The following is a 27,581-nucleotide window of genomic DNA, read 5'->3' as shown; positions in this document are numbered from 1 at the left end:
GTTGTGCTGATAATACATTTGAAAAGTACTTTGTAAAACTATAATAGCTAAGGGATTACACCAATGCTATATGGACCTAAAGGAGAAATGGGAGGTTATCGTTCCTTTTACCAGTTCAAAGTCGGGACATGTTTTTGACCTGTTGCAACCATTATACAAATGATAACCAGCTTGCAATAATAGTTTTAAAAAAGAATGAGTAGCCCTCAAGTCACCAAGCAAGTAAATATCACACATAAGGAGAAACCACAAGATATGTTTCAGTTAAAAGAGTATCTATAGAAAGTTTTACTTTTTACTGTAATTTTTAATACAAGACATCTAAAGTCTTAGAGAAACAGCAGGTTGATCCCATTAGGAACAAAATATGGCACGGATTCCAGAAACAACAACATAGCTTTTTTTTTTTTTTTTTTTTTTTTTGCATTTAGGCTTTTCAGTCACTCTGCAGTGATTATCGATACGCCAAGGACAGTAACAGATACTGGAGAAAAGGAGATATGAGAAACATCTTTTATTTTTTCTAAAGAAGTGAAAATAAGTAAGATTTCTTATATTTTTCACTCATAAGATTTTTTAAACTCTTAAAAATGCAATTTCCTCTTTTCAAAGCACATGCCATCTTAAAAAAAAAAAAAACTCTTAGCAATGTACATTTGCACTCAAAGAAAAACATGCAGTGCCATTGTCTTCTGACAAAATTCTGCATAAAAAACCCCACGCGACTTTCTGCAAATATGTTCCCTCTTTATCATTTAGGGACTCCAAGCCACAAACATTCAGTGCAATATTTATTGTGTTTTATTTCCGTAGGAAACACAGGACCAATGATGTCTTCTGACTATAACTGTTTCCCGATGGTTGAGTAACAGTCTTCCTCTGCTTTATTTAAAAGTACTCTCTTAATTTGCTGATGTAAGGTACAACTAGAATTCAGTAAAACTTGAAAATTCAAAACTGGAGGATGAAGGAGAAATACTTAAGGTGTACCCTGTGCCATAAACTTAGGAAAAAATTTACACAGAAAAAAACAAACAAACAAAAAAATCCCCTAGCCCCACCCAAGATTTTATCAATGCACCCTTTAAAAAAGTGTTTTTTCTTCTTCAAATTTCTGAAAGCAGCTTAATGTGAATCAAAAGCAGTTCCTGAGTAACTGCAGTAAACAGTGTCTTTTTAAAATATATATATTTGCAACTTAGCTCATTTTGGTTCTGCCTTAATATACCTCCCCAGCTTTTAATTTAATCACAGTTCCTTTCAGTTCACAATGTGCAAGTACAATAGCATCAGCTCCGAGAGTCCGCGTGGTGCAGATGTTTGTCACTTCTAAGTGATCCATCTGCAGGTCTGTCAGGCCAGGTTTTCAGGGTCATTGTGGGCCACAGTTCTCTCAATCTCACAAAACCTGTGAGAGCTACCGACCCTTCACGTTTTCTTCATCAGACGCCGTGACTGCCACATGTGTAGCTTGTTGTAGGCTGTCTGGAGCATCTCTTCTATGTGACTTACCAGCTGAAAAACACAGGACGACACTTAATAACTGGGCAAAGTCTGGGGAAGTTAATGCTGCTCACCCTGACACATCTTCAGAGTACAGTTTCCAAGATTATTTGTGTGTCCCAAGTAAATGAGGCAACTCTATGCAGATAGTATTAACAAACACATTTTGCATAAAAATGTAAGAAAGATGTTGGATACAGTAGAGGCTAGAAAATTTACCTGCTCTGGGTTGTAATGTTTGCCCTGTCATTAACCAGGAAAATAGGAAAATCCTAACTTTACTCAAGGACTCAATTTCTTCTGTCAAGTGAGGGAGGTGAACCAAACTGGTGATTTCAAGATTTGAACATTAATCTGTTGACTAAAGCCAGGATGGTGGCACATTACGTTATACAACATTTGAAAAATCTCTTACCCCCCAAAGATTCTGATGAGACCCAGGAATCTTCTATTTTCAAAAATTCCTGAAGTTAATTCTACACAGCCAATCTTGCACATCATTTTCGTATTTCTCTAGGGTCTTTTCCAGCTCCAACATTTGAGGATTTCAATATTACTCAGATTAGAGAACATCTAAATGATTTCAAAGTTTCACACAAGTACTGTGTTATACCTTAGGTTAGGACAAAGTATCTTGAGTAGAAACTAAGTTTGTCTTCATCATGGATATAATTAGAAGTCAACAGGACCACACTGATCTACACTGACAGACTCCTGAGGCAGAATGTCTTTGGAATATATTTCTTTGGAGGAGGACATTTATATGGTTGGAAGCAAAAGTCTTGTAAAGTCTACAAGTTACTTCTGACAGTATGGGGATGGAGATCAAGAAGTCATAAATCCTTTTAGCATTCCAGTGTCTTAGATTCAATCAGAAGTATAAACAAAATAAAACTCTTATCACATCTGCTATCACTACCTGTGTGTGTGTATGTATGTTAGGAGTATAATCTTAACCAGGTTATTAGGTCTGTCTGGAAACTTACAAAAATCATTTATTCTGCTTGATGGGCAGCAGTGGTTTGAAATTACCAATTAGAAGATATGAATACTACAACCTCCTTTAAGGCTGCACAAGACTTTAGATCCTTTTCATCACAGTGCTCTGGAAGTTACATTCCAGAAGGTACATGAGTTGAAACCTATTGTCATCCTTGCCCTGCCATGGGAAGGCACTTACAAATTTCTTTTTTGATAAAAGTAAAACCGTTGTATTTTGAGAAAAGTTGTTTAGAATGTTCAGGGAATAAATGCTTACTAAAACTCTCACTGATGAAGATTCTTCAGCTATCAGTTGTGAAGTAACTCTCTGATCATCCTCCTTATAGAAATATTGAATCTAAAGTATGTATATAATAATCTTTCCCAGTCATTTCAGAACGCACTTACATACACACAAAATGATCTTGTGCGGTTGCTCTAGCCAAGCATTAAAAACAAAGCTAAAAATCCTGGGTACAAAGTAACACTTCTCACTCACCAGCTTACCTGCTGCCCTGCACTGCCCTGCTATAAACAACCAGAGAAGGTGAAGGCAGATTATAATCTAGGAACTGCTTGGTTTACTGTCACATATACTGGCAATTTTGTCATTCTCTGCATTGCTTGGTTTGTGCTTGCTACTCAGGTTTACAAACTAAGTATTATTTTAGGAACATATACATAGTTTGTAAATCTATGAAGAAAAGCACCTTTTGATGATCATTTCAAATGCCTGGTTAGTCATGGACTAGGGACAGTGAGAGATTAAGAGCAGGCCAATGAACAGGGGCATTTAGGGGATACCTATGAATACTGGTAATGTTCTTGGTAGTATTTCTTACCATGACTGGTGGACATACAGTCCATAGCTTTTTATTTTAAAAAGCACATATATTTTACATACTCCTGCGAATGAAAAACCGGTACTTCCAGCAACAACAAAAGTTAAATCTATATACTCATCACCAAAAACAAGGTTAACTTCATCATCATAGTACATAGAAAACAATAGTTGGGCAAAAATCAAATTGCTATCTTACATTTGTGCTTAAATACTGTCTTCGAATTTTTTCTTGGAATGGGGAGAGCTTTGTAACTTGGAACCGTTCCAAATTACTTTTCATTTTCACTACCTGAAAAAGATGAAAGAAATAATGAATTATAGAGGACTTAGAAAGGCCCTACAGGGAAGAGAAAAATATACACAAGAAAGTTTGTGTGTGAGTACACATATTCAGATTAAATGGCTATACCAGGCAGAGAAAAAATAGCTAGTCCCAAAATAATATATGATTTCTGCAGAAACAATTTTAAATGTAAAAGTAAGAAAATAAATGTATTTCTTGAATATTCCACCACATATATATCATTAAAACTTTGGTTCATAATTCATATTCTTGGTATTTTTCTGTGCATGTGTATAAATAGATACAAAAAAAGACAGTAACACTAAAAATTTTCAAAGCCCAAAAATAAATCTACATATATATTGATACTTAATTCCACGGTAAAGAAGCCATGAGCAGGGTAACAGGCATGTCTTTAACAAACATGCTAGGAAAATTCGACAGTTCCATGTAAAAGAATGGTGTTGGATCACATTCTGATCCCATGCACCAAAATAATTTTGAAATGAATTAAAGATTTAGATATAAGACCTGCAGCAATAAAAATATATAGAAGAAAACACTGGCGATCCATTTAATTACAGTAATGATAAAGATGTTTTTGGAGCCTTGACCCTTATGCAAGGGATATACAGGCAAAAATAAATAATAGGGGTTATCTCAAAAGCTTTTACATAGCAGCAGAAAATATAGATTAAAAAGACATTCTACCATGAGGAAATATTCACACATTACAAGACCAAAAAAGAAGGTTAATACTAAGATATATATATATAAGTAAAAAAAAAAAGCCTAATTTAACAATTCAAAAGCAAATAACCCAACTACCCAAAGAGGATACCTAGAGACCAATAGACATAAGGAAAAAAATGTTTATCATTTTTAATGATGGAGATGCAGGTCAATACCACAGAGATATCTCACATCTGTGAGAACGGCACATAAAATGATCTCCCTACATGTGCTGGAGAGGGTACAGAGAAAGAGGAATCCTATTATACTGTTGGTGGGAATGAAAACTGGTGCAGCCATTTTAGTCATTTTGAAAAGTAATTTGAATATACCTTAAATAACTAAAAATGGAAATACTGTATGACCTGACATACAGTATGTCAATCTCATTCTTGGGCATTTATCCAAAAACATGAAACCATCGACTCAAGGAATTATATGCTCTACAATGTTTATTGTAGTTAGGACATGAAAACAACCTAAGTGTATACTGATAAGCAACTGGAGTAAGATGTGATATATTCACATGATGGAATATTACTCATCCATAAGGAAACGATAAAACGATGCCTTTACAGCAAAACAGAAACAGTACAAGGGAATTAAGCACAGTAAAGAATGACAAAGACGAATATTGGATGTTTACACAATGGGCAGTAAGACAAAGCAAAATAATTATACAACAAAACCATTCAAAATTTTTTTCCTAGGGAAAATGTCAGACAAAAAAAGTAAAAGTATACACTGACAAGTAAAACACCAGTGAGGAAAGTAAAAATTTTTTGTTTAAAGGGAAAAACCATGTATCTTCCAAAGGTGAAAACTCTTTTGGATAGATTATGTATGTGCATGTGATTCTATTTACATAACATTCTAGAAAACGCAAACTAATTTATAGAGACATAGTATATTAGTGGTTGCTTGGGTCAAAGGTACAGAGACTACTCTCAGAAAAGGAACATTTGGGAACTTTTCAGGTAGCAAAATGAGTGAGCTGGATTGTCAAGTAATTACTAAAAATTTCATAGGATTAGATTACATGAAAGAAGTAAACATCACTTATAATGCAAACCAGAATCTCATTAAGTTCTGTACTAGTCAAACCACATCTGAAACATTATGTTCGATTATGATTGGCAGATTATAAGCAGGTTACCTATGAAGGGCACCAAAAAGAAAAAAAAAAAGATAATGTATTTGAATACTAGTGAGTATGAAAATTTCCTCTTGGATTTACTGGGCTCCTGCATTCTTTAGTGAGCTGACTGTTAAAGAAGTTTTTCACATTATCTTTAAATACGAGATTTACCTTTTCTTTTAAAAATTGATTGTAAGAGTAAAATTATTAGCATTAAAAACATCTTTCCATTGTTAACTGTCTTTTAATTGGTTAAAATGGTTTTGGAGTTGCTAAGAAGCTAAATCTGCTGTCCTTTCAATCTGGATTTCACTAGACCTATAATATATACCAAATAAATAATAGTTATCCCAATGTCTGGCACATGGTAAACACTCAATACAATTCTCTGAGGTGTTTTAAAAAAAACACCTCACTAAGTCACACCATGACAACAGTTGGCTGTGTTTGGAATTGGTCCCAACCTTTTCTTCTAGGAATGGTGTATTAACAGGAAAGCAGGACCAGAAGTGCCGTAAAAGTTCCCCAACTGCCACATAGAGGTGTTTCAATTCAGACTGAATATCATTTGGCACCATCTCTGTAAAAAAAAAAGAGGTTGAGAGGATAAAAGTTATTTTCACATATATATAGTCTCTGAAAGAATGACTATTCATGAGAATAAACTTGAACACATGTTTTTTGCCATTGCCAAAATAAGATGTGTAATTCTGACACAAATGACTGACTTTGTGACCGAGAGATCACAGAATTAAAATTCCCTTGGAATTTTGAATGAACTTTTCAGGTTTTCCTTTATTCTAGAAGTAGAGGAGAAATGAAGGAAGCTTTTAGTGTGATACAAGGAGACAAGCAATGCCGACTGCTCATAATAATAACGGGTGTCTAAGGCCTTCACTAGCCATATTTCAGGATCTGGATGCAGAAAACAAAATCCCAGAAATGTTACTTACAGAGAAAAACCTCTCTACTTGTTCTTTAGAGCTTATTTAAAAAAAGGGAGAGCAACAGAAGGTGGCCCAGACATACGGTTTATGGCTTGCTGTGTTCCTCCCTGCATAAGTGCTCCTCCAGGTGACAGTGCTGTGATGGTACTACTGGCAGCACTACTTGAAAGAACCTGAAACAAATCGGGACAAATGTCTGTAAGTCTTTGCTCCTGTATAAATGCATAAAGCAACCAAGTGAACTCTTTACATGATGTACAAAAGAATACCTACCAAACTTTCAGGAATACCAGGTAAGTCCATCAGTACCTCAAAACTGACACATTTTTGCCTAGTGAAGCCCTTTGAGTACCAATGCCACTTGTGAACTCTTACCACTGAAGATAAAACTGAATTTAAGGCAAGAAAGTCAAATGAAACAACACATTAACATGTATTCTCAATAGCTGCTGGGGAAAAAAACTGTAGGACAGCAAAAATAGATCATCTGTAAGTTTTCTTCTTTTTTAAAAAAATTATTTATTTATTTATGCACAGAAGAACTGGGGTGCAGGCCAGAGGTACAGGGGGTGAGAGGATTCACCAGAGACAGAGTGGTGAGCAGAGCAGGCGAATCTACTGAAATAAACTGAGGGAAGCAGCAGGTGGGACAGGAGAGGTCTGCTGTGCCATGTGGGTCAGTTCCATGGCTGGGGATTGAACTCATGCTGCAGTGGCTTGCAATAGCTTCATAGCACTGAGATTTAACCCCTGCACCACCAGGGAGGCCCCCGTAATTTTTCAAGGAAGCAAATACCTTACCAGAAAGGGGAAAACTGTGTTTCAACATTGAGGGATATAACCAACCTATTTATTCAGTAAGTTTCTAACAAAAGCCAGGCACTGTGGCTATAGGAAAGAATAAATCTTGTTGAATAGCCCAAGTGTAGTACCTAAAAATTTTCAATGGATTTTTTAGAAATAGAAATCGATGTACATGTGGGTTAGATGAAAATAATTTTTTTTAACTTGGTCTAAGTGCATGGTAATTCTGAGTTATAGGAATTATTAATTCTGGGATATAGGAAATATTCCTATTGTCAGAAATTTTATAATGCATTCGAACCAAAACTTCAGTGATTATTGAGCTTGCTGACTAGTTACTGGCTGCACTCAGGTATACACACCTAAAGACAGATAATCTTCAGCGACTGATTCAATTCACACGTCACGGATAATGAAATCACTTTTTTTGGGGGTGTAGGGTAGGATGAGGGGGAAGTGGATGTGGTAAAGAATCGAAATATTTAAGACAGACTACAACTTTAAAAACTTATGTGGGGGGCCTCCCCGGTGGCGCAGTGGTTGAGCACTGGACTGTGAAGCTGCCCGCAGCTTCTGCAGTGCCAGTTCGATCCCTGGCCGCCGGCGAGGTTCCCACATGGCGCGCAGACCTCTCCTGCCACGCCCGCTACTCCCCTCAGCAGTGTACTTCATCACTCTGCCTCTTCTGCTGCCCGCTCTGGCTCTGGTGAATTCTCTTACCCTCCCACACTCCTGACTGTACCCAGTGCTTGTATAAATAAATCTTTAAAAAAAAAAAACTTATGTGGGTCTACCTAGGCCCAAGGGCCAGATGTTGGACTATTACAGTTTAAAATAAAAGTAGTTAGATAATCACAATTTTGTTATGTGAGCATATATGGACAGACGTATTTTTCCAAACTCTGTTCAATGAGGGGATAATGACATTAGTGGCTACTGATATCCCAACAGCAATGAATATACCTCAGTACTAAAAGGAAGACTTCGTGACCAGGACATTGGTGCAATGTCCCTTATATGGTACACTGGATAAAAGGGGAAATTTGTGTAAGACCTATACACCTATAGATAACACTTTATCAATGAAAATATGCACTGAAATATTTAAAGATAAAGGAATCTATACTTAAAAATGGGCCTTTCCCCCCTTACTTTCTGTAAATCTGAGATTACTTCAAAATGAAAAAATAACAGAGGAAATGAAAAAACTAACTTGTTTCTGGGCAAGCTGAGAACTTTTTTTCAGAGGCAAGTCTGAGCTGAGCTGAGCACTGAATTATTATTAGTAATTCCTTAGAGGCAGTAACAGGCTATGGGCATTCTGAAAGCATGAACAAAAGCACAGGAAGCATGAAGATGTGATTTTGAAAACTCTGGGTAGCTTAATGTTTGTGTTAGGCTATAATATATAAGTCTTGGTTACACGCGTGGAAGGGGAGAATGGAGATACAGCTGAAGCTGGGACTGGAGATGTGAGTTAGGGCGGGCCAGACAAAGGCATTCTGACAATTGCTATGGCAATGAAGGGAGTGGAGGTTCTTTGTTTTGTTTTACATTTTTTTTTTTTAATTTTTTTTTTTAATAGAGGCATGTTTTTTTTTATTTTTATTTGTTTGTTTTGTTTATACATGCACTGGGTACAGTCAGAAGTGTGGGAGGGTGAGAGAATTCACCAGAGCCAGAGCGGGGAGCAGAGCAGGCAGAAGGACTGAAGTACACTGCTGAGGGGAGTAGCGGGTGGCAGGAGAGGTCTGCGCGCCATGTGGGACCCTCCTCTGGTGGCCGGGGAGCAGCCGGGGATCGAACCGGCGCTGCAAGGCTGCGGGCAGCTTCGCAACCCAGTGCTCAACCGCTGCGCCACCGGGGAGGCCCTTGTTTTACATTTTGAAAGGACAGGTTTATTAGGAAAAGGAGAAAAACAGAGGCACCTAGAGAGTCACAGGTAGCAGAGCTGCTGCTCTTGTTTTGCAAAGGGAAAAAAGGGAGTGAAGGTTTTTAAGCTGTAGCGTGATATCATGGAATTTATGTTATCAAAAAGGTAACAGTGTAGAAAAGTGATCATGTCTGCTTGAACCAAGGTGAAAGAGTGAAGAAACTCCCTGAATAGATGGAATTTGTTGATTAAGTGAAGTATGAATAAGGTTGGGAAAAAAAATTAAGAAGAGATGAGTTTTGATTTATATATTGAGTCATGTGAATATCTAAGAGAATGATGTCTAGAAGTTTTACTAAAATCCAGTAAAACTGTGTGTGTGTGTGTGTATATATATATATGAGTTAGCAACTACAAAGCTCATCTTATTTTTTGTTATCATCTTCAGATGTTTCTTGAGTATGTTAAATACCTTTTCCTCTCTACCTCTTCACACTTAGAATTTATTTAGCCAAAATGTCTTTTCCAATTAAAATAACAGATGCATAATTCAATTTGGTTGGGTTCATAAAGTGAAGAAGGGGAATTATGGCAATTCTGGCATTCAGTCACTTACCTGAGTTAATTTGGGTGTATAAGCTTCCATTTCTTGTCTAATACTTTGAAAAGAATTAATAATGTCCTGACTTGTTGCATACTGTAATGACTGGATTGGAGTTGGACCATGATAATACCTAAAGTTTAGCAAAGAAAGAAATTATTGATGAAATAAAATTGCTCACCATTTGTCTTTCAAATATTTTAGCAGTCCCAACACACAACATTCTTCCAAAAGCAAAAAATAAGTTTAATGAGATTTCTATAAAGTAATTTAATTTGTAGGAGGACCGTAACAGAAAACAATACAGAAATCCAAAATTAATTTTCTTCACTTTGATCATTTAGGATCTTTTCCTTAAAAGCACAAAACAAATTATTAGAGAAAAAGGGTACTATACTTTTATAATAACAAATTAAAACTTACAGAATTTGGGTGCTATAATGCAGAACAAAGTCTGCAATAACTTGTGTTATATGACTATTCTGTTCCAAATTAATTTGATACTAAACAACTTACCTATCTGACTTCTTGAGGTTTAGTGCAATTGTTTTCATGGAATTATTTTTCCCCAAATCCTCATATTCAATAGACTCTTGTAACTTCGCCTATAATTAACAACATGACACTTTATATTATTATATTCCCTTATAAATGTAAAGGACATGACTGAAAAAAGTAAAACTATATTAGATGGCAAGCTATGAAGTCTTCCCACCATGAGCTTTTCTTTCTAGAGGTGATTTCTACAAAAGGCTGAACCCATTTACTCACCAACCACTTATAGAGAGTATTTGTTTCTTTATACCCTAACCATACTATTGAACTTATAATTGTTGACAATCTGTTAGTTTGTGAAAATCTATATTTTACTATTTTTCTACCAAATAAACAAAAGACTAAATATTACCATATACATCTCAAATACTAAATAAATTAAGAATTTTCTTCGAGTTTGGGGGTTTTTAATTTTAATTATTCCCTTTTTGCTTATTCTTTTGTGTATCAATCTTTTGTTTAAGTCTTCGAGCCATGGGGATTTACTTTAGAATTCACTAAATTACTATCAGTCCTAATACCATTTGTGGAATAATCTGTCTTTCCCCACTGATTCTGAGATGTTATGTTTATTGTATTTATACTTAATATCTCTGTGTATAGGTATACTTATAGACTTTTATTTTGGTTTTATTTATGTTTTCTTCATGCTAGTAATGAATTAGTAATGACACGTAATACACACAAAGACAAGCTATGTAAACATTTTGAAACTAGTTCTTTTATGGAATACAGGCCAGAGATGCAGGGGGTGAGAGGATCCACCAGAGACAGAGGGGGGAACAGAACAGGCAGACTGACCAAAATACACTGCTGAGGGGAGCAGCAGGAGTGACAGGAGAAGTCGGCCTCGCCACGTGGGTTTCTTCCTGGCCGGCCCGGGGATCAAACTCATGCTGCAGAGGCTGCGGACTGCTTCCTAGTGCAGTGCTTAACCCCTTGTGTCACCAGGGAGGCCCTTGAAACTAATTCTATAATGTTTTTAATATTTTGCCTGCTACACAGCTATGAAATTCAGGTCAACTCTTATCTCTAGCTACCAAGACTAGGATCAAAACATACAGGTTACTAAATATATCTTAAGAAGTCAATTTGAGAACTTAGTATTTTAAATTGTCTCTATTTTAAGTCCAAATGCAAATAGTCCTCCTGTTAGTACAGAAACTAATCTGCTCTCCCTATCAGAATACAGTTATCACCTTACCTAGATTCAGTCTGATTTTTTTTAGTATTTACACTCTTCAGCCAACTTCACGATGTACTGAGTTCTTTATTACTTTTCACATGTTAAGCTCATTTCTGCCCCTACTGTTGCCTTACATAAATCATGTCTTTACCCAACCTCCATAAAAATCAAAATCTTAACTTCTGCCAATGCCTGGTTAAGTCACCTGGCTTTCATACTTAACTGAAAGCTCCATAAATGTTAAGGACTCTTGCCTGCTACTTCTGAATCACCTGTTCTATAAAACCCTTTGGAGAATACACAGCAGACTATTACTGATTTGAGAGAATATCTTGAGTCAGCATCTATTAGTGAATATTGTGAAAATCCACATAATGACTTTTGAAACTCTTTTACTACTACCAGGAGTACTTAGTGTAACAGTATTGTAAAAAAAAGCTCACTTCCCAGATTTCTTTTTTTTTTTAAGATTTATTTTTTATTTATACAATAGCTGGGGTACAGGCCAGAGGCACGGGAGGGTGTGAAGATTCACCAGAGACAGAGTGGGGAGCAGAACAGGCAGACAGACCAAAAGCATTGCCGTGGGGAGCAGTGGGCACGACAGGAGAGGTCTGCTGCACCATGTGGGAATCTCCCTGGCCAGCCAGGAATCGAACCTGTGCTGCAGAGGCTGCAGACAGCGTCACAGCGCTGAGCTCAACCCACTGGGCCACCGGGGAGGCCCACTTTCCAGATTTCTTATTTAGCCTTTGTCTACAACTTACAGTTTAGTTTCACTTCAGCGAAAAAAACTTATTAACTGTTAATTTTAAAGGTGTACATGCATATAGAAACATGCATGTAAGTTACTAGAATACATATAGCATAGACTCACCCCAATCTCTAAATAAATATAACCAACCACTTAGTATATTCTTTTAAAAGTCTTTTTAAAGTCCATAATTTTTTTTCATGTGTTAAACTATACTATACAATTATACAATCCATTCTGTGAACTATTTTTTTGTTTGTTTTTTACCAGCACTCTAGTATTTCAATGACAAGGAAATTTATCCAGCTTCCTATATAGTGGAAGGTAATGGCCAAAAAAAATGACAGATCATTCTATACAAATAAGAGTGTATTTAGTATATTTGAAATGAGAACCCTCTTTAATTCAATATATTACGAATGTATTTAAAGAGATTAGTGGGTGCATAGACTCTTGTAACTTCGCCTATAATTAACAACATGACACTTTATATCATTATATTCCCTTATAAATGTAAAGGACATGACTGTAAAGAACATGACACTTTGAAGGAGAAAAACCTTAAAAAATTTAATGCATTTGCCTGATTGCCCTCTAAGAAAGTTCATCATAATTAATTTTTATAATTGGGGAGGGAGGAAGTTAAAAAAATTTAAGGATAGAGTAGTTTGGCAAAGTCGCAGGACAAGGACTATGCAAGCTGATTACTATATTCCCCCATACTCCCAAGTGAGTTCTTCAATATTTAATGATAAGACATATCTAGCTCGGAAAATATAAGGCTTAATATGAGGGCCAAATTCTATCTTTTAAAAATCATATACACAAACCTTTAGTTTTTCTTTCTGCCATATTGCCTTTGTTGAATGAATACTGTTACAAAAACCAAAACTATGTGTCAATATGTGTGTGTGTATACATGAAAGGAAAAAAAATAAAATAAAAATAGTAAACAGACTTGAGTCCACAGAAAGCTGGCTAACAGGCCAAACCTGAGAACATACTCTCTAAAATGGTCTACAATTTAAGACAAATGCCAAAAGTCTTTCAGAAGAACTCAATCATTTGAAATAATTAAGGGGCAATATAGACTACTAGCAGGTATATAAGAAATCTATAGACACTTGAGACTTAAAAAACGTTATACTTTTTACCCATACCCGTTTGACTGCTGGCTGAAAGCAGTCTGCATCTCCACAGTTTCCATCCATGCTGCTGGGCTCACCATTTTGTTCGGTTTGTGCTTCTCTTAAAACAAAGGGAAAAAACTTAAATGTTAAAACCACAAGCAGAACAAGAACTCCACCTGGCCTCTTGGAAAGCCTAGTTACCGCACCCCTCCATGTATACTCAACTGCTTCCTGAGACCGGCTGCCAGGACCATGGCACTGTGATGGTTAAACCTCTTGATGATGGCAGCGTTACTATTCTCCTTTATGGATTTAGAATTAGAAGTAGATGGCATAGAGGAAATGCCATAGCCCTATGAAAAATAATTCAATAGATTAAAAATCAAAATAAAGTTCTAGTTTTCTTATCTATTTTGAGAGACACAGATATAGCTGAAAATATTTACAGGTTAACACTTAAAAATGACATCTAAAAAAACTAAGAAATATCATTTAACCCTTTCAGCATGACAAAAACCTTTAATCTTAAACTGCATTTTTTTTTCCAGAGCAATTTTGGATCTAGTTAGCAAAGTATAAATAAAGAAATACTGTGGGAAAAAACATGGACTTTGTGATCAAATAGATGTAAGTTCTGGCTTTATCATCTTTCCTCGTATTAGTCTAGGCAAGTTAGTAAACCTTTCCAAACTGTATAAAATGAATATTTTTAGAATGAAATAAGTTAATATTTTCAAACATTTTCTGAGTACTTGTTATGTGCCAGGTCTTATGGACAGAAAGTTGATAAGACCCTGTGCCCATAAGGAGCCTAAATAACAGTAATGGGATGCTGGATTGCGAGCCAGCACACGCAGCTAAGATAAACAAATGCTACAAGAGAGAAAGTGGTCACCCCTAATACAGGACAGTTGGGATAGGGTTGAAAAAGTTTCATGGAGCACCATTAAGATAAATAGGTGCTTGCAAGACAGACATGGAGATAACATTTCAGGGAGAGGACACTAAACAGAAGTGTAGGAGCAATGCAATATATATTGTACCATGGGTTTGTCTTTTTTTTTTTTAAAGGAATTCATTTTATCTATTTATTTTATTGTTTTGCATAAAAGAAATGGGGTGTATGCTAGAGATGCAGGGGGTGAGAGGATTCACCAGAGACAGAGTGGGGAGCACAACAGGCAGGTCTACTAAAATACACTGTTGAGGGGAGCAGCAGATGGGACAGGAGAAGTCTGCTGTGCCATGTGGGTTAGCTCCCTGGCCTGGGATTAAACTCAAGCCATAATGGTGACAGCACTGAGACTTAACCCCTAGACCACCAGGAAAACGCTGTACCATGGGTTTGATTGTAGTGTAGTATACCTGAAGGTTGAGTAAGGGACTAGTGAAACTAAGGTTAAAGTAGTAAAAGGAAAATCATAAAGATTTTTGTCATTCATTCATTTATGAATGATACAATCACTGAGTGTCTAATGTATACCATGTGCTGGGAATAGGCCAGTGAACAAGAGCAATCAGTTACATGGAACTTATACTCTACTGAGAGGAGACTGACAACCAACAAAGACAAAAACAAGATCACTTTTAAAGTGATCAATTTACAAAATAAAAAGGGTGACATAATGTAGTGACAGAATTGGGCAGTGGAGTCACTTTATATAGGGGAGGCTAGAGAAGGTTTCTATGAAGAAATGAAATTAGAGCATGTCTGTCTAATTAAAAGCTAATTAGGTAGGGCCTCCCCAGTGGCGCAGCGGTTGAGCGCTGGGTTGCGAAGCTGCCCGCGGCCTCTGCGGCGCCAGTTCGACCCCCGGCTGCTCCCCGGCCACCAGAGGAGGGTTCCACATGGCGCGCAGACCTCTCCTGCCGCCCGCTGCTCCCCTCAGCAGTGTACTTCGGTCCTTCTGCCTGTTCTGCTCCCTGCTCTGGCTCTGGTGAATTCTCTTACCCTCCCGCGCTTCTGACTGTACCCAGTGCATGTATAAACAAAACAAACAAATAAAATAAATAAAACATGTCTCTATTAAAAAAAAAAACTATTTAAAAAAAAGCTAATTAGGTAGAAGAGAAGAGCAAGTAGAAAGTCTTGAAGTAGAAAAAGCTTGGGATGGAAATGAAAGGTCACAAATAACTGGAGGAGCACAAACAACTGGAAGTGGCTCAAACCTCAGTAAGTAGGTAGAGGACAAAACAGGAGCTTTGATTTTAATCCAAGTGCAAGACAGTTTTACAGAGGGGAGCATTATGATCTGATTCATAACACTCACTACTAGGGGAGAATGAAATAGAGGAAACAAGAGTGGAAGTAGGAAGACAGAAGCTAATGCCAGCAATCAAGCCAAACGTGACTAAAAGTGAGATTAAAAGTGAAAGGACATGTGTCTGTGAATAGAGATGTAGTCAGAGATGAATTTTAGAAAACTCTTTGATGAACTGAATATGGGGAGATTTTATGTTGTGGCTTGAGCAGTTGAGCCCATGGCATTGTTTTATCACTGAGATGGGAAGATGCAGGAATAAAGAGCTTTATGAGGATGGGAACCAAAGGTTCCATTTTGGACATGTTGAGATGTCTGTGAAATATCTGAGTGAAGTTAACAAACCGGCAGCTGATTCGATTTTGGAATTCTGGGGTCAGACAGATCAGGATCATTTGGGATTTAACATTATGGAATTAGTATGTGAAGCGATAGTATACATAAAATGTACCAAGAAGGAACCTATGAACAGACCCTAAGGGGCAATTACAACACCTAGAAACTAACAGCAAAAGAGGTGCCAAAGGAAAAGTGGAATCAACCAGTATTTCTATTAAGAAGATTAGATGTTACTTTATTTCATCCATTATTTACATTAAATATTAACTTGTATCTATATGGAATACTATATGCAGTCACACACACAAAAAAAAAACCCACAAAAACAAACCACAACCCCATAGATAATAATAGTAACATTGTTACTTACTGAGCACTATGTACCAGGATCTCTTTAGCAATCCTATTAGGTCAGCACCTTTTTTTTTTGGGGGGCATTATTTCATTGAGATATAATTGACATGTAACATTGTATAAGTTTACATGTACAATGTATTGAGATTTGATACATTTACAGTCATGCATTGCTTAGTGGGGATGGCCTGAGAAATGTGTTGTTAGGCCATTTAGTCATTATGTAAAAGTCAGAGCATGATTACATAAAGCTAGACAGTATAACCTACTACAACCCCAGGCTATACCATATAACCTACTGGGATCACCATTACAGATGTAGCCTGCAGTTAAAAGAAATGCAGTTAAGCAAAACATTATTGTATATTGTAATTTTGTTACTACCATAGCATTTTAGCTAACACCTATTTTCGTTTACTTTCCACATTCAGTTCATCACATATGTATCGTTGTTTTTCTTTTTTTCCATTTTTTAAAAAAGATTTATTTATTTATTTATTTATACAAGCACTGGGTACAGTCAGAAGCATGGGAGGGGAGGGTGAGAGAATTCACCAGAGTCAGAGCGGGGAGCAGAGCAGGCAGAAGGACCGAAGTACACTGAGAACACTGAGAACAATTAAGATCTAGTCTCTTAGGTACTTTGAAGTTTATAATCCAGTCATTGACTATAATCACTACACTGTGCATTAGATCTCCAATACTTGTTTATCTAGTAGTTGAAAATTTATATCTTTAAACATCTCCCCAATTTTCTTACTCCTAAGGTCAGTACTCTTAATTTCATTTAATAAGAAAACTTCTAGAAGTGATAAATTTATTTTGATAACCTAAGTCAGGTAAATTGTAAAGTATATTTACTTAATTATGGTATATTTAGCTTAGATGCATACTGATATAGGCAACATGAAGAAGAAAGTTACACATCTGTACGTATAATAAACTATCATTTTTATTTTAAAAAAAGTACTAGAAAGGTTTCCTTTGTCATATTAAGCTGTATTTTTTTTTTTAATTTTTAAAAAAGATTTATTTATTTATTTATACAAGCAATGGGTTCAGTCAGAAGTGCAGGAGGGTGAGAGACTTCACTAGAGCCATAGCGGGGAACAGAACAGACAGACTGACGAAGTACACTGCTGAGGGGAGCAGCGGGAGGCAGGAGAGGTCTGTGTGCCATGTGGGACCCTCACCCGGTGGCCAGGGATTGAACCGGCGCTGCAGAGGCTGTGGGCGGCTTCGCAGCCCAGTGCTCAACCTCTGTGCCACCAGAGAGGCCCCTAAGCTGTATTTTTAAGCTTAACTAAACTTTGTTTTCTCAAGATAAGATACAAATGATTTTTAATGTGTTGAAATTTGCCAAGGAAGTGACTGAGTGTTGAAAATTACCAGGAAAGCTGAATTTCATTAAGGATACAACTCACCTGAGCACCAAGGATTATTTTCTGTTAATTTAGACTTTAGATTGTAGCACAAAATTTTAACATTGGTTTTCTCACCTGGTGAGTACATACACTAAAATAAGAGGAAAAAGTTAGAAAAATAAAAGATAGTAAGGTATGAGCATGTTTACATGGCCAGCAGAAAAGGAGTTAAAAGGAGGGCAAGAAAATGAAAATGTAAGAGTGAAGAGAATATCTGTGGAAGGCAGATTCCTAGCCTAGAAGACTGGGCAGGAGAGAATTAGCTTTGATCAGACAGGATCACATTTTTCTCCATAACTATATAAATTGGTAAGTCTGGAGTCACAGTAAGAAGCTCATACTTGACGTTGAAACATACTGGGACTAGTGTTGGGTAAGGGTCATGAGTGTGCTCAAGGTTTGGTTAATAGTGGGCAACATTTGTTATCTTTTCATCATATACTAATATTTACCCACATTTTTAGATTAATGTCAGCTACAACAAAAAGCTGGAATGACTGGGGAACACATTAAGTCTTTGTTACTACCTAGAGAACTGGTGATGGGGGCAGCTAACTGCTAACATTTTAGCAATTTACACAGCAAATGGTGAGTGAATTTCGGTTCTAAAAGGAAATTTTAACAGTGAACAGTGCTACTAACAAGCACTTCTGATAAATCACTCCAAAATTAGCAGTATTTTGTTTATACATTTTTACAAATGGAACATCTATCTATACCTAAGGCAATATAAAATCTATAAAAATATTGAAGAGTAAAAGACTGTTTTCTCTCATAAATCCTTTTACTACTTCTTACCTCATCTAATGGTTTATCTTCCAAAGCTGTCAAATCAAGCAGTGGATTTTTCACTCCTAAGGAAACCATTGTTTTTAACCCTAGAAAATCAACGGGAAATGAGTTAGTTGATTATGTTTTTTCCTCAGAAATAAAATAAATTCATGAACAGCACCAATGATTAGAGAGCCACAAAATAAAGACCAGAGTGAGTCAGAGATAGTTACCTTTTTCATCTATTTTGGCACATTCTGCAAAGAGGTCCTTTGACCCTGTATTCAGTCTGTCCCTATGAAAATAATGGGACTGAAAAAAACGTGTCCAGAATTCCTTTTCTGTCATGTTGTGGGGAACATTTTCTGCATATTTCATTTTTACTGTGAGGGGAAGAAAAGCAATAATAGTACATATACAGAATACCCATTTCTTAAAACCTCTCAAATTAGAAAATTGAAATATAGACTAAAAGCAAAAATCAGATTATGAACTTACTCAGCTTTATATACTATATGCATATAATAACCTAATTACAAATGAATGAAATATAACTTGAGAAATTAGGTGAGATACTACTACCTCTATCAATCTTAACAAATTAGAAATAAAACCTTGTTTTTCACTAAGAATTAATAAATTTCAGAGTTTTAGTAAAAACACCAAGAATTCTGGAGTCAGATCTGAGTTTGCTTATTTGTTTATATTATATATTGTTTATATTATATATATTGGTATTTAATCCACAGCACTGGGTGTTAGTGAAATAAAGACATCAATACTCACTGAAGTATCAACTCAGCACTCAAGAAGCTCATAGGCCAATGAGATAAGTTGTTAAGAAAAGTGGTCTTTTGAGACAGAGCGTCTGAGTTTAAAATTTTAATTTCTATATCTACCACTTACTGTATTTCCTTGGGCAAATTACTTTAGTCTCTGTGTATCTTGCTTTCCTCATCTGTAATATGGGGTATTGACAGTATTTAACTTCAATGGGCGTATGTGATGATGAAATGTTAATATACATAGAGGTCTTATAATACTAAATGAAACATTATAATATTATGTAGGTTTTAAGTATACAGCATATTTCCATATCTGTATATGCTACATCATGTTTCCCAATGTAATCTATAGATTAAATGCAATCCTTACCAAGGTTTCACCAGAATCCATTTTTTAATTTTATTTATATTATTTACATCATTTTTCATTTTTGTACAATGTATGCATTCATTAGTTTTTTATGCTATACATTTCTTTAGTTATTGATCTATTTATAATAACCAAGTATTCATTGGTGGACAAAAATGAGTTCTTTGAATCTGGAATCAATGCTCTACTATCCCCCCTACTTTTTTATTCTAGTTTCTGTAAGTTCAAATAAATGTGAGCCACACTTTTGTGCTACGCATTAAGGTCATGTTAACAGAAAGTAGTTGAAGTTTGACAAATAAATACACAAATAAATTCACCGAAAAGTAATGTTCATTTGTATTGTAATAGTATGAAACTTAAAGGTATTTTTTTATGTAATATTAAAACAAAAATATGAGTGTAAAAAAAAATACTATATGGCACACAGTAAACACTTCATAACGAAGTTATTGTATCAGAAAGATATGAAAACAATTACATCAAGATGTGATTAACTCTGAGGCAAACACAAGGCCTTACAGAAGGAAAGTGCTGGAGGTTGGTATCTGCCCCAAGAAGTCAGGATTTTACAGAGGTAGCAATGAGGTAATGCTTGATCTGAGTCCTATGGGAGAGGTATGTTTGCTAAGGATAAAGGGGACAAGAGAGAAGAAGTCGGCTTATGCACAAACTCAAGCATATGGCTTAAGTGAGTACTATTCAGTCAGAATGACTGAAGCAGAGGCCCTCGACACTGGCTGTACATCATAAATCTCTAGGGATGGTGTCAGACATTTATCCTTTCAGGATGGTTTCTCTGCAAGGTAAATGATTCGTGGGTTAGAAAGGTCACTCTGAAAGCAGCATAAAGGGTAATGTGAGTTTAGTGTTGCAGAGAGGCTCATTTATTGATGCCTCTCTGGTCTGTCATCTTGCTCAGATATGTTGAAGGGAAAATAAATTTAAGGGGAAAAATGAACCACCAATGAAAATAAACATAATATTTTAGTGACAACTTTATTTACTGAATTCTTAATATCTACTATATGTCAGGCACTAGGTAAGGTACTTTATGTATTTGATTGCACTTAATCAGGAATAAAGATAAAACCTTTTATTTTTTAATCAAGATATTACTGATAATTACTAAATAATCAAAACATTACATTTTAATTGGAAGAACCGGTTCTTCTTACCAGCTGGATAGGTCCTAAATATGGACTCAATGATATCCGAGGTTAAATTGTATCTCAGACCATTACATCCATCTGTTTGGGGCCGTACATCAGCCTAAAATAAAGACCATATTAAGGGATGACCATTATAATATTGAGGGAAGATACCTAAACTCCCAATAGACACTAGACAGGAGTGGAAAAACAGATATTCTGAATGAATTAGAGAGACAGAGATAAGTCCTCTCACCTCACTTTCTGGCACAAAGGACTCAAAGAAGCCTGGTTTCAAATAATCTCAGTGATCTATAAAACTGGTTTTCTCAAAAATCCATCATGGTAAAATAGGCATGCTTAATTGTGGCCAAATGCAGACAGCTAGTGGAGACTTAACATAAAACTTGCACACTTACAACAAAAACTATAAACCTATGTTACTAAATAATTTAACAAATATACTTGACCAATTTCTTTAGGAAAGGCCTTTTTAAATCAATTCACTACTAAGCACCAAGAAAGATGCCAAATAAAAATTGGTGCTCAAATTTTTGTTTAGTGTATAAATACTGCTTGGGTTCCACCAAAGCACATGCTAACTAAATCCTACTAATCCCACAGATAAGTTATTCCCAATTTATCTATAAGATACACTTTATAGATTTTATAATTTCAATAATGTAACAGTCAATATACATCTATCTTTTCATTATAAGTAAAATATAGCAATCATATAAAAGGGTATAAGTTCTAGATTTAAAACTATTAGGATAAGTATTAGCCCAACTTCTGAGATTCTCTTTTAAAAGTCCACTTGATATCCAGCATGCTTGTTAAGTCCTGCACCAAGTGCAAAGACCAAGAAAAGACAAATGGTAAAAAGAAATGAAAATTAAAACAAAAATACTATATGCATTTAAAAAATATTCTAGAAAAATATCATGGATAGCAAAGGTTCCATTAATGTGAAGAAGTGCTAGATTTTAAAAAAGAAATGTTAACATACATATCAGGGTTTTCACTTTTTTCCCTAAAGAAATCTAAAAGAGCCACATACCAGAAATGCTGCAGAAATGCCAACATCCTGTTTGTGATTGGATGTGGAAGAACTCTCTGTTGCATTCACATTTAAACGATTGGCCCAGAATTCCTCAGCACTTATCACTTGACTCACAACAAGGTCTTTATAGAGCTGAAACAAAACAGGATCTTCTTGCAGCATTCTGGTGATAGAACATATTGAATATATTGAACTTCCAGAATAAAAAGCCCTTTAGGTAACATTTTTGTCTTCACGACATGTAACACTGAAACACAACTTTCATTTTGTGATGACTGAGCAGCAGAGATCATTTAGTTCATCATTTAAAAGCCAAAAAAAAATTTTTTTTGAAGTAGAAACTAAAATAAACTAAAATAAACTCTTTGAGTATGAATTTGGTCTTACTCATCTCTATCCCAGAAATAGAAGGTCACTGGGTCTGTATTACACTGTATTCTCTCTTCACATTCTCTAAAAGTGAATGAGAAAGAGAGGAGGTATGTTTGAGATTTTCTACCAACTAATTTTTCATGGTGACATGCACTTGAAGCTATAAGCACAGATGGCTTGAAAGATAGTGGCGACAGCATAATTCATCTTATCAGAAATTCTCATTAACAAGATTTCTTATCTTTTTTACAGTATGTTTTCTTTCTATTTCCATTCACATACACACTTTTATGTTTTTATATATAAAAGTAACTCATTTAATTAGTTTTAAGGTGTCTTTATGACCTATCACTTTACAACTGCGTGAAATGACAAGTTTATATAAGAGTCCTCTGAAGAAGATATTTTACTTTCGGGTAATTTCCTTATCTTATTGGGGTTTGGAATCAGTTTCCTTATTTTAATGGGTTGTAACACCACAGCCTGCTAACCTTCAAGGCACTTTTTTTTAGTGCCACAAACATACTTTTTTTTTCCCCACAAACATGCTTTTAAATGGGCTAGTATGTTCTCTGTAACAGAGGACAGAAAAATAATTAAAGGAGAAAAAAATAATTAAAGCAGATCAGAACCTTTGAATCTCAGTTCTGTTCCTAATTAGATATTAGGCTTGAGGCAGTTAATTTAACAAGTTTACACATTCTCCTTTACTCAAAGCCAAACAGCTAGCAAGATGCTAAAGTTGGGCACCTAACAGCAAGATAGACAGCAAAGCTCCTATTTTTCCTATAAGTACACCACTGAAGCACAAAGGGTAAGTAATAAGCTGTTGTTCTAGTAAAAGACTGGGAAGAATCAAGTATCTCTTCAAAAGGCTATTCTTTTCCTCCTTTACCTGTTTTTCTCTTCCAGTTCTTTATTTGCTTTCCTCTTGAATTTAGGCAGCAGCTGCTGAAGAAGATCTTTCACTGCATCTCGCTCTTTCACTGCTGTGCTTTCATTGGAAAAATGGAAGTTAGTTGTGTCCCCTGCATGCAGGACCAGCTGAAGCTGAATTTTAGCTTTTCCTTCTGGACTGATTTTCTGGCCTAAAAAGAAGCATAAGGCTAATTAGATGAGGACACTTACACTGGGGAAGTTGCCATATAATAGACTACTACTCCTCCCAGCAGATTCAGGATTCCTTTGGGTCCTGTACCAATCTCCATGCTTTTATGGATATGCATTCTTCTCAAATAATCCTATGTAGGGCCTCCCCTGGTGGCGCAACAGTTGAGCACTGGGCTGCGAAGCAGCCCGCAGCCTCTGCAGCGCCGGTTCGATCCCCAACTGACAGAGAGGGTCCCACATGGTGCGCAGACCTCTCCTGCCGCCCGCTGCTCCCCTCAGCAGTGTACTTCGTCAGTCTGGCTGTTCTGTTCCCCACTCTGGCTCTTGTGAATTCTCTCACCCTCCCGTGCTTCTGACTGTACCCAGTGCTTGTATAAATCAATCAATCAATCAATCAATCTTTAAAAAAAAAAATAATCCTATGTAACCTGAGCATGTACAACAAAGTCAGTGCTAACATTGTTTCTTTCTTCAGTATCCTTTTTGTATGGCATCTCTCACCACTGCTTCTGCCTCCAAGTACTAGAAGGATTTTTGTTTCCATTCAAGAGGAGAAGATCTCTTTAAGGCTTTCAACTAGTCAACTAGGAGTTCTGAATCCACTCTGAACAGATGTCTCCCAATTAGTGAAAATGATTAGTCATGATTCAAAAAGACTCCAAAACTATCCACTTACCTATTAGTTGCAAAGGACAATAAACAATTTTACATTTGAGATATCTGGTATTACCATTTTAACAAAATATCAAATTTAGACTCATTAAGAGGAACAACCTGACACTATGGGCTTTCTTAGGTGATTGAGCAGGAAGCACACATTGCTACCTATGCATTACTTTTGCTAAAATGTTTACCTTAAGTATAATTAAATCTGTAAGTGTGACTTTCTGTTTTTAAGAAATACAGCATACAAGAGTAAAAATTTTGAGAAGACAATGAGACACAGTGAAAATGTATGTTATTTTTATAAGCCTATACTCTGAAAGAGACTACAACACAAACCTAGACTGGTGGCCTCCCTGGTGGTCTACAGGTTAAGTCTGAGCGCTATTATCTACAGGGCCTGAGTTGGATCCCTGGCCAGGAAGTTAACCCACATAGGGTGCAGACCTCTCCTGCCTCATCTCCTGCTCCCCTCACCAGTGTATTTCAGTAAATCTGCCTGTTCTGCTCCCCATTTTGCCACTGGTAAGAATCCTCTAACCCCCACCCTTCCCCACCCTGGGCACCTCTGGCCTACCACTCAGTTCTTCTACTCAAAAAAATCCCCCACCAAACCTAGACTGGATATTGGTTTAAAAAAAAAAAAAGATATAAAACACATTATTGGGAGAACTGGAAAAATGTAACAATGGTCTGGATCTTTATTATTAATATTTTCTTGGTGTGCTAATGTCATAGTTTATGTTTAAAAAAAGCAACTGTAGCAAAATAGTAACTGTAGATGAGATACAGTATGTAAACATTGTACCATTCTTTACATATTTCTGTAACTGGAGATTTTTATAATAAATTGGGGTTGGAAATATCAAAACACACCTAAAAGGGAGAATTTATATTGTCAAAGAGTGGCTCACGGAAATAGTAATGTTTTTATTTTTTAAAAGAGAAACAATAGGTGAAGGGCCTTTGTCTCATAAGTGGGTGACTTATGGTAAAGTAAACATGTTGCCTATGGCTCTCAGGCCAAACCAATCTACTAACCCTTTAAAAAGAAACTTTCTCAGTAAAGATGCTATTTCTAGACTGCAGTTCGAAATACCTTACTGTTCAAGGTAGCAATATGAAGCAATTTATACCATCGTCCAGCCTGTTTCATTACCCCATTCCGCAAAAAAACAAAACCAAAAAATCTTAACTCCTTTCCACTTTTTTTTTTCCAGTCACTGCTTCATCCTTGCTCTATCTTAAATCTTTCCTCTCAAGAGGCCTACTTCTGGAGTTTTTTTAACTAGTTAACTTAAAATGCTTAAGGTGCTCATTTTTATCTTATTAATTTACTGAAAAGTTTTAATGGCTTCTTCAAGAAATGGGCATTCTTTCAAACTTAAAATGAAAACTGATCTGCTGCAGACTTAGATTTGGGTATGTACTTTCCTCCCTGATAGCTGAGAAGAACTGTTCTAAGACAGGAGATAGGCATTTCTTTATTGCATATTGTGGGTATAACAAATAGTGTGTATTTTGCAAAGTTAGCTTCTCATTTAAGAGAAATGCAAATAAAAGCAGTTCCTAAGTTATGAGTGCACTGCAGTTAATTTGTAAGACTCAATCATACAATGTGAGGCTTATTTCCACAGAAACAAAGTCTTAAAAGGAGGTAACATTACCAGGATAGTGGACAAACAACCAGATAGCTTAAGCAGTACTAAGGAGTAATGCTAAGTTTTATTTATGCATACAAGAACTGGGGTACAGGCCAGAGATGGGGAGGGAGTGAGAGGATTCACCAGAGACAGAGAGGGAAGCAGAACAGGCAGACTGACTGAAATACACAGCTGAGGGGAGCAGTGGGCAAGTCAGGAGAGGTCTGCTGCGCCATGTGGGTAGGTCCCTGGCTGGGGAATGAACTCGTGCTGCAGTGGCTGTGGATAGCTTCACAGGTTGTGTCTTTATCCCTTGAGCCACCAGGGAGGCCCAATTATAAGTTTTAAATAGTATTTCCTTTTGATAATTAAGAGTTTGAGCTATTTTAGTTGAGAAAGGGGAGGGTCTTGGTCATTTCCAGCAACAAAGTAAAGCTAAGTCCTTAAAGCAGTTCTTCATACACAAAAGACATTTGTAAATTGAGACTCGTAAACTGAGGGTTTGTCTATTTTCCAAAATGTTATGTTCCTTTAAGTCTACACAGGATTTTATTTAGAAGGGTCTTATACCCAAGAAAATTAATCCATATTAATGGTCATAATTAAGATAAAATTTATCAAAGGATTTGTTACCCAGGCTCCCTGGGTCTCTCCTATTCAACATTTTTACTTAGGTGTTTTGGAGAAGTACTTTTTGGAGTAAAGGTTCTAAATATCAGGATTCACTTGCTAGTTTTAAGCACAAATACCATACTCTTTGGGTAGTTAAGTTCAAAGTTAATATTGAAAAATTGGAAAGACAAAGGGGTTTTGATTTTAGCCTTTGTATGTTAAAATTTAAAAAATAGGCATCTTAAAATACTTTTTCCAAATTTTATTTTATTGAGAAAATTTTTTTTCCATAAATATTACTTTGTAGATTGCTTCTCTCACTTAAGGACAGCTGTTTCTGCTGGACCACAGTGCACTGTGCTGACGCATGTCCAGTTAAAAATATTTATGTTCTGCAGGGGAGGGGGAGGCAGAGGGGTCAAAACAGGGAAGGGAAGAGTATAAGGGACTGGGGAGATGGACCACAGCTGCTATGGTGGTGGAAGAGCTAGGGGCACAACACCTGAAGGGAGAAATCAAATAATGTCCCCAAATTAACAATGATGTAATAAAATAATTTAAAGAAATTTATGATCTGTATTTCTCCCATTTGCATTCAATATATTGAGTATATATTGTCAACAGATAATGGCTACATAACTAAAGATTAATTAGACAACTTGCTTAAATGTTACAATTTTATTAAAGGACATTTAGGCATCATCTATCAGTATTTTAAATGCATGAACTGTTTGAACCAGTAACTCCACTACAGGGATGTATTCCACATGCAAAAAAATTATTGCACAGATCTATACTGCAATGTGGTTTGCAATAAGAAAATTCCAGAAACTTTCTAAATGCCCTTTAACAGAGGACTAGTTCAATACATGATTGTACATCCATTCATATTCAGTGGCATATTATGCAACTCTTAAAAGAAGGAAATATTGAGATCTTTTTATGAGATAGAATTACATATGTAAAGTTGTACACACTATTAAGCAGAAAAAGCAGATTACAGAATAATACATTCAATGATCGCATTTTATAATTATTTCTGTATGACTAATTTTTTTTAGATATAACAAACCCATAAAGACTGTATAAGCAATCTTCCTATAAAACTATTAATATATTTGACATACATCAGACTTTATAGTTGACTTACATTTAATATCTGCATACATATGGCTGATTGTAAATCTATCTTTGCCTTCAGGTGCCCAAGCAATTCTTTCTGCCATGAGGTACAGTGCTCCATCCTGCTTCTTTTGACGCACCTTCTTTACAATTAGCAAAACTTCTTCAGATGAAGTTGCCATAATGGCTAGATGATGCTAATAGAGATAA

At 36.0% G+C, this 27,581-nt stretch overlaps 1 protein-coding gene across 1 annotated transcript in view; it reads right to left on the bottom strand.

The window, feature by feature from the left end:
* Positions 1-215: 215 nt before the first annotated feature.
* GTF2H1 (general transcription factor IIH subunit 1) overlaps positions 216-27,581 on the bottom strand; it is a 33,912-nt gene continuing 6,546 nt past the window's right edge. The window contains exons 2-15 of the mRNA XM_037522737.2: positions 27,400-27,568; positions 23,117-23,309; positions 21,847-22,012; positions 20,814-20,907; positions 18,714-18,863; positions 18,508-18,587; positions 13,557-13,684; positions 13,362-13,449; positions 10,223-10,311; positions 9,722-9,839; positions 6,511-6,601; positions 5,946-6,061; positions 3,525-3,617; positions 216-1,515 (exon numbers count right to left, since the gene is read on the bottom strand). Coding sequence (XP_037378634.1) covers positions 1,429-1,515; positions 3,525-3,617; positions 5,946-6,061; positions 6,511-6,601; positions 9,722-9,839; positions 10,223-10,311; positions 13,362-13,449; positions 13,557-13,684; positions 18,508-18,587; positions 18,714-18,863; positions 20,814-20,907; positions 21,847-22,012; positions 23,117-23,309; positions 27,400-27,553 — 1,647 coding nt within the window. The 5' untranslated portion in view covers positions 27,554-27,568 and the 3' untranslated portion in view covers positions 216-1,428. The remainder of the gene's footprint in view (positions 1,516-3,524; positions 3,618-5,945; positions 6,062-6,510; positions 6,602-9,721; positions 9,840-10,222; positions 10,312-13,361; positions 13,450-13,556; positions 13,685-18,507; positions 18,588-18,713; positions 18,864-20,813; positions 20,908-21,846; positions 22,013-23,116; positions 23,310-27,399; positions 27,569-27,581) is intronic.

This window comes from Talpa occidentalis, unplaced genomic scaffold (assembly GCF_014898055.3).
Source record: "Talpa occidentalis isolate TD23 unplaced genomic scaffold, MPIMG_talOcc4v2.1 talOcc4.3, whole genome shotgun sequence".
NCBI lineage: Eukaryota > Metazoa > Chordata > Mammalia > Eulipotyphla > Talpidae > Talpa > Talpa occidentalis.
This window is presented reverse-complemented; position numbering and strand designations above follow the sequence as displayed.